Source organism: Hyposmocoma kahamanoa, unplaced genomic scaffold, assembly GCF_003589595.1.
Source record: "Hyposmocoma kahamanoa isolate Upper Pololo Valley unplaced genomic scaffold, ASM358959v1 84, whole genome shotgun sequence".
NCBI classification, from domain to species: domain Eukaryota; kingdom Metazoa; phylum Arthropoda; class Insecta; order Lepidoptera; family Cosmopterigidae; genus Hyposmocoma; species Hyposmocoma kahamanoa.
In genome coordinates, this window is record NW_020654229.1 from 1,592,369 (window position 1) to 1,600,374 (window position 8,006).

The 8,006-nt window shown below is 35.2% G+C and overlaps 1 protein-coding gene across 2 annotated transcripts in view; it reads left to right on the plus strand.

Moving 5' to 3' along the window:
• The window catches only part of LOC113234478 (BCL2/adenovirus E1B 19 kDa protein-interacting protein 3), a 95,940-nt gene extending 87,996 nt beyond the window's left edge, over positions 1-7,944 (plus strand). The window contains exons 3-8 of one of the 2 annotated variants that reach the window (XR_003310790.1): positions 3,299-3,380; positions 3,723-3,781; positions 5,964-6,066; positions 6,278-6,381; positions 7,083-7,194; positions 7,229-7,944. Coding sequence is in view for 1 of the 2 variants with exons in the window: in XM_026469806.1 (XP_026325591.1) it covers positions 3,299-3,380; positions 3,723-3,781; positions 5,964-6,066; positions 6,278-6,381; positions 7,083-7,137 (403 nt within the window). In the remaining variant the exon portion in view is untranslated. Of the gene's footprint in view, positions 1-3,298; positions 3,381-3,722; positions 3,782-5,963; positions 6,067-6,277; positions 6,382-7,082 lie in introns of both variants that reach the window. The other variant, XM_026469806.1, reaches the window with a different exon arrangement.
• The last annotated feature ends 62 nt before the right edge of the window (positions 7,945-8,006 follow it).

An 8,006-nucleotide genomic window follows, 5' to 3' on the forward strand; every position in this document is an offset into this window, starting at 1 on the left:
GTTTTTTATTTTTATTTTAGTACCTATTGACGATGCCCAATGCTGACCTTTAATTAGAAATATCAATGTAACATTTGTATTAAGACTTGTCAACTTGTCTCAGGGTGACAGATCTTTGTGATCTAAAGTTTTGAGTGGCACTGCAACTGCTGTGGGTAAGCGTGTCGCTTAGCACCAGGTGCACGACGTTCCTTAGCCTTGGTACCCGGGTTGAGTATCACATTGCGTGCAGGGCATTTGAAAGGCGTCCGAAACCACAACTATGGATTTAAATGTCACGTTATATATCCTACATCCGCAATGTGCTTATTGTATTGCCGTATAAAATATCAACAATAGGCGGCTTGACTTTACGCGTTTACCATGGGTTGTGATCCATCATCGACTTGCAGGTTTAGAACCGACTAATTCACGACTTTTTCTACGTGTAATTAGATCTTAGCTAGGAGCTGTGGTTGTTGTATAATCTCGGTACAGAGTACTAAAAAACCGACTTCAAAAGTACGTGGAATTATGTCTATTTGCTAAGTTTTATTGAAATATCCTTAAATTCGCCACTATACAGGACTTGACACTGGAGATAATAAGAATCGGTTCTCACTACTCAAAGTATATTGAGAGAAAAACGCCTTGAATTGGAGAAATAGCAAAATCAACCATTGAAATAATTGCTCCTCAATTAAAGTTAGGCGCTATTTATAAAAATTAATCTTCATGCGTGAACAGCCATCCTTAAAGGTGGATGATTTTCTTCAAAATGAAATGGGACCACTATGGAAGTACCCCCTTTCCAACAAAAAAAGAATCATGAAAATTGGTTCACAAATACCGGAGTTATCGCGTAACATAAATACAAAAAAAAAGAACATACAGTCGAATTGAGAACCTCCTCCTTTTTTGAAGTCGGTTAAAAATGTTGCCGACAAAATGCGTTACGTAAGTTTAAGTGTCAGTAGATCTCCTTGTGAAATAATAATAATAATAATTCTTATCGAGTTCTTAGGTTTTCGCGATTGTTACACATAGGAAATGAAACTATTTTTCCGGATTTAAATCGCGTATATTTGTTTTTTCAAACAAACCGACGTTTCGGGCCCTTTACAGGTCCCATGGTCACGGTTGACTGAGGTGGTACAGTCTTCAACCAGTTACGTCTAATATTGATGCAAACCACCCTATTTTTTCACTATAGTTACAATAGTTATTAATTAAATACCTTATTTTTAATTTTACAAAGAAAACATTCCAATTTACGCTACATTATGTTTTACAAATTATTTTATTGAATGAATTTTTATTAAGTTTAATTTATTATTAATTATTAATAGAAATTAGAATAAACTAAAACATATTAATTAGTACTGCAGTCTTATGTCTGTTTGGGATTTTTCATCAGAGGAAATACTGGATCCCAAACTGGTGGTACCTCCACTAATTAATATGTTTTAGTTTATTCTAATTTCTATTAATAATTAATAATAAACTGAACTTAATAAAAATTCATTCAATAAAATAATTTGTAAAACTTAATATAGCGTAAATTGGAATGTTTTCTTTGTAAAATTAAAAATAAGTTATTTAATTAATAACTATTGTAACTATAGAAAAAAATATGGTTGGTTTGCATCAATATTAGACATAACTGGTTGAAGACTGTACCACCTCAGTCAACCGTGACCATGGGACCTGTAAAGGGCCCGAAACGTCGGTTTGTTTGAAAAAATAAATATACGCGATTTAAATCCGGAAAAATAGTTTCATTTCCTAAATAATAATTCTTCATTTCGGACCATGAAATATCCATAGTATGTTAGTAAAAGAACTTATATCAAGGTTAGTAATACTCAGTGCAACTAAATTGTATTTCAAACTGGGCTACGCCTTAACTTGCACTATCCGATGTTTCTGGCTAGGACAATCATACCTTCCCGCTATAGCATTTAGAATGCACTCAGCCTCACGCTACTCATCAGCGAGACAATCATTTTGCGCACGATGGCCTGGAAGCTGTTCGTGTGAGCCACCGCCAACATACCCGATGCACTACATCAGCTTGGCAGTCCCATCAGCAACAGTGTTATTATTATTATTAAGAGCAGTAGAGCTCCGTGTGAAAGAGCTCGTCCAGGGAAGTACTGCCGCAGGGTGCAGTGGCAGTGCCCCTCAAAAAAAAGTTTATTCCAGTTTTTTCACGACTAGAACCGATCAAATCACGGCTTTTTTAGTGCAATCAGATCTAAGCAAAGTGCTGTAGTTCTGGAGATTGAAAACTGATGCCTCCGGTATTCCAAAGTGGACAGTAAAATACCCTTTGACACGGCGGGCTGACTAAATCTAGTTTTTTGCGACTAAGTGATGACTTTTTAAATGAATAATCAATCAAAAATTCGACTATAAAGGCGCCTTCAAATTAAACGCTTATAGAAGCCATGAAGCCGTGCCACTACTAATTTTCATGACACGCATACACGCATACCGCGTGGCACGTTCGCAGTCCCAATTGACTACAAAACTTAAACTTACTGAAGTGCTACAAACACGAGGCTGTCGCCTCGAGACTCGTGTGCGTCTAATTGGAAGACTAACTTATAATCCAAACAGTTTAGCACTATAGTCTCACAGTCGATAAAACAGACAAACATTTAGGTTAAAAAAATGTAAAGAGATGTCGCTATGGTGCTCCAAATTCTCTGCAGACTATATGTATAATAAGCACAGTCACGTTTGCGATATATTTTGGCAGTCGCTGCACAAATGTCGCATTAGTGCTATGTTAAACCTTAATTAATTTTTGTTTTTTTTCCGCCATCTAGTTTGCTGCTGTCCGAGAATTGTATCTATTGGTTTTGTTTGTATTACTTTTAAAAAAATTTAAGTTGCTGGATTTAAATTCTATATAATTTACATTTTACGTTGTTTTTGCAAGATGTGTTTTTCAATTTAGATAAGAACTTCATCAAATTGAATTTATAGTATGTTACATAGTAATAACTGTAAGTGAACCAATAAACTATAAAAAAAATTCAAATGTCGGAAAAAACAAACTTAACGGCGTCAAATTAGACGTTTATAAAAGCGCTACAGCCGTGCCACTACTAAATTTCATACAATATTTAGAAGCGCAGTATCAGCGCCACTGTCGTGACACGAACGCATCACTTTTGCAGTCACAATTAGTGAACTAAAAATTACTAAAGCGCCAGATGCACCACTGCTGCGCTTCTACAAGCGTCTAATTTGAAAGCGCCCTAAGATACCGCTGATTATATATTTTATTTTTTTATTTCATTGTTCGCAGCCCAAAATCGCCTCCCAACAGCCCTAACCTTGAACCCTCCACTGAAGATGAGCTGAAGGGCGTCTACATCAACTGCTGGAGGGTGAGATTTGTTTATGACCTAGCTACAGAATACAGTTTAGAAAATTTGCTTAAGATGAACATGCATTACAATAAGAGTGCATAAGTAACGCTATAACGTCTGAGTTGATTTGCTATATTTTTGTATACCTCGTATATCGTCGGCTTAGAGTGAAAACATCGCAAACGCGTTTTCACATAGTTCGTTTATTTCCAACAATTCCAAGGTCCACTCTATATGTATTAATTCCATGAAGTACGACCTATTTTGTATGTAAATTCTTTGTTTACGTTAAATTCGACGCCTGGCGCTTACAGTTTATGTACGTTTTGTGATTGTTTATTTTTTTGTGTACAATTCCAGGATGAGTCCAACGACTGGGTGTGGGAATGGAGCAGTCGACCCGACCAGCTGCCGCCAAAGTGAGTGACGCCTTTAAGAGCGTAAACACACTATTTAAATAATTATCACTATATAATTGTAGTGCTTCTATTTTCTCAATGTAGGGACATTGAGAGAATAGAAAAACGCAACTTCGTGTTTCGGCTGTCGTCGAGAATTATCATCGAGTATATAACCAGAAACTAAATAAGGCCAATTAATCAGGCAAATAGGCCTTATATCACTTACATTTAAATATCAACTCTCGTTTGCGCTGAAATCACAAATTAGAAAGCTGAAATACTACAGCGCCAACGACTGACATGTGTGTACGTCTCCGTATATTCCAAAAATATTCTGTATTTATTGTAATAAAGATAATATCTCCAACAATGGCGTGTTGTTCCATTCGGTGGTGTGGAAACATAGCAAAACATCTAATTACAAAATAAACGGAATCACATTTCATCGGTAATTAAATATTAATTATGTAGTTATAATTATGTAATTTAATGAAATAAATGCAGGATAACAATGTCACGGAGTATATAAACGCAGTAATTACGAAGATTTAATTGACAAATGTTATTATTATTATATAATAATAATAATAAGATAATTTGACGATTAATTAATAAGCAATTAATTTTTAATTGATTAATTATTGATAAATAAATTGATTTATTTTTAAAATACTTTAGATTTAAATTAGACAATCTTTTTAAAATTAAATCATATGACTTTCTGAACATATTTACTTAAATTTATTTATTTTCATTGTAATAATGTATATGTTAAAAATTGGCATTTCTGCAAACATGTACCCTTACATGTTTCATACTTTACCAACTACTACAAGATCTAAATGTAACAACATGTTTTGCAATAAACGAAATCATTATTTTAAATTTTCGTCCATTATAGAAAAGCTTAATTTAAACTACTCCATTTGAAGTGAAACATTTGACGACTCCCGTCAATTGTTTCGAATTCGGGCTGGCCAATCGGAGCGCAGTTGTCACCGTAATAATATGGCAGAATACTTTTTTTTCTTATATTTAATGTTATTCCTATTCATTTGCCCAAGTTACGTTATCACAAAAATATTAATTTAGGTGTATCTGACAATTAAACACAATAATGTAAAGTTAATAATTATATCGATAGTTTCGACACCTCCTACGTAAAGCATCATCGCATGTCGAAATTGCCAAGTTTACTTTATTTTGCTTATTGACATATGAGTAAATGTTATTAAGGAAATAATTTTACATCTTTATATAGTTTACACAGAAATCAAAACAATAAAGTACGGCGTTCAAAATTCAAATTGTTAAAGATTTTAAATGTAATAATTAATGAGCATGGAAATTAACATTGGTGTGCATTCGGAAATCCGATGATTGCCGAGGGACATTGAGAAAACAGAAGCACTGTACAATTATCTTACCTAGGTGCGATTTCTTTTTGTTTTCTTGTTAAGGAGTCAACCCGTTCCGAAATATCGGGAAAACAAAGAGATCTAATACCGTGGTAAGAAACCTGTAATTAGTAATATTCATAGTGAATAACTCGAAATTTGGTTTCGAATAGCAACTGCATTGCAACCTGCTAACTAGCACAATACCAACCGACACTGAACTTAGTAGTTGTGATGCAGTAACACCGACTGCATAGTAAAGTAATAATACTTTCCGATTGCAATCCAATTGCAATTTTGCAATTTTAATGCTGTTGAAATGTAGCTCGTATGATTATGACGCTTTAAGATCTCAGTCTTAACGACCTCCAGGATCGAGTGACTTGGACAACGGTTTTCATGGTGTCGCTATCTCTAAGGTTCGTGTTTGATCCCCGGTCTGGTCAATGTGGAAACTATTTCTTCATTCTCGGGTCTGCGTGTTTGTAGTACTGTTGTAGTTTCCGATTTCCACAACACAAGCAACGTATGTTGCATTTAAGATTTATGTAACTCTACGAAAAAAAAAAAAACGATGTAGATTAATATCAAGTGTCGTGGTAGACATTTTTATGTCAACAACTGAATCTCCCCTTAATTCAGCAAAATTTGTAAGAAGTTAGGGTATAGTCACACAAACAGCACTTGAAATGCATTACAATTGTCAAATTGCAGTTGAAATGCAGGTTGCAGTTATTATGACTACTATAATTTAATATTAAAATAAACACATGGAGTAATTAGGTTTTCTTGTACCGCTTCAGGGACTGGCGGTTCAAGCACCCGGTGTCGGGACGCGGCCCGCCCTCGGCCACCTCCTCAATCGAAGTGCTGGAGCAGCAGCTCACCGCGCCCGCCATGACACAGGTCAGTGAACCGCTGCTTGAGTTGTACTCTGGAGCCATTGCTCGCTGTGCCTACCTAATCTGGGATCTCTCGTTCTATGTCCGACATCCATCCGAAACAATAATACTCGACATAATCTCAGTACAGAGTACTAAAAAACCAACCTTAAAAGAGATGATTGAAAATAGTGTGAAATGGCTGGTCTAACGTGCGTGTGCTTTCTATAACGCAGAGCCATCTGCTGTCGGTGCGTCGCGCCTGCCTATGGAGCCGCCGCGCCGTGGCCGCCGTTCTGGTCACCAACGTGCTCAGTCTGCTGCTGGGGGCCGGCATAGGGTGAGTCCCCCCTCCCCGCCGTTCCATTTATTTATTTAAGACTTACCAACACTTGATTAAATTATTACAATCTTAATAACGTAAGCTAGGAACACCTTAAAACTAAATATAGCAAACGATTAATTTTAGAATACAAATATATACTTATTTATTTATACTCGAGGTTACATTGACCCATAAATACTTACTTTATTGACTAACATTAATTTATTTTTTTTAATAGCCCCGTACTAGGTTCGCCCTACGTCCAAAAAACACCCAAAAAAAGAAATGAATGTAGGCCATACAAATATATCTCCCGGCCTTCTCTCCTACAAAGCCAAACAATAGAAATAAAGAATCTGGATTGCTACAAAAAAAAATCAAATATAATATTTGTTTATTTATTGTCATTGTCAATTGTCATTGTTTGCAACTGTCATTACAGGTTGTAACTAATGCGATAATGTAGAGTCTTAGTTGATAACTTTTAATTTAAATAATAACAAGTTTAATAACTACTCAATTATTATTATTCTGGACATCTATTTTAGATTCTCGCCTCTCCCAAGGCCCGGAATATTAATTTTTAATTTAATTATTATTATTATGATAACACAAAACCCACAAAGCCGCTTATACGAATTCGTTCAATGAGCAACATGTTAAAAAAATATACTAACATGAAAATTGAAATGAACATTTTATTTATTGTTATACAGGGTGTGGCTCAGCAAGCGAGGCATGCTGCCGCCGAGACTCATCATCCTCAATTAGAAAGACTGACGCAGGAAGACGGCCGGCCGCGGCACCCTGTCCATATGTGGAGTGTTACAAGAAAAAAAAATACCGCTGCCGATAATACTGGCATACATCATATCCTTACATAAAAATGTATGAAACCATCGCCATAAACGACTCGAAATAAAAAAAAATTACGTGCGAATACAGAAACTTTTCCCTTGTCTATGGCGTGCTACTATTAGATTTTTTAAATTAGAGATTGCAAAATGACAGCTGCTAATGTCACCTGGAATAATAATATTGCCATGTTTGTTGTCTAGTGATGTACCAAACACATGGTGGTATCTCAAATTGACTCCTTAAACTCCTTACGCTTCCTTTTCAGTCAAAATTAAAAAATAAACCTCTTTATATAGCGGTTACACACGCCCACTTTAACGACGCAAGCGCGCGACTGCATCGGTACAAAAAAGCGATTGAACGTATATAAACGCGTCGCCTAAGTCGCCGTGTGTAACCACCGATACAACAATATCGTAACATTTTTTAATAATTAACAAAATATAATTAAAACTAACTGTAAGAGCAATTTTTATACGATTCCACTAAGTCCCAATTGTAGTATGGCTATAAGGAAAAAGAAGTGTCCAGTCGGCCGTTAGATTGTGTGTATTAAGTTAAGTTTTTAAATAAAATGTGATAGTTTGAATTTAACATTACGATTAGTGTTGCACAGGGTAAAAGGAAAATAGAATTTTGCGTTGTTTTATAATTTGGATCTAAATATTTATTTATTGTTAAGATAATAACAAATATCATTCCATGAAATTATAGTCGCGTTATAATAAGTATTTAATTTAGTTATTTCATTATTATTAAGAGATTTCATCATTATCTGTTGT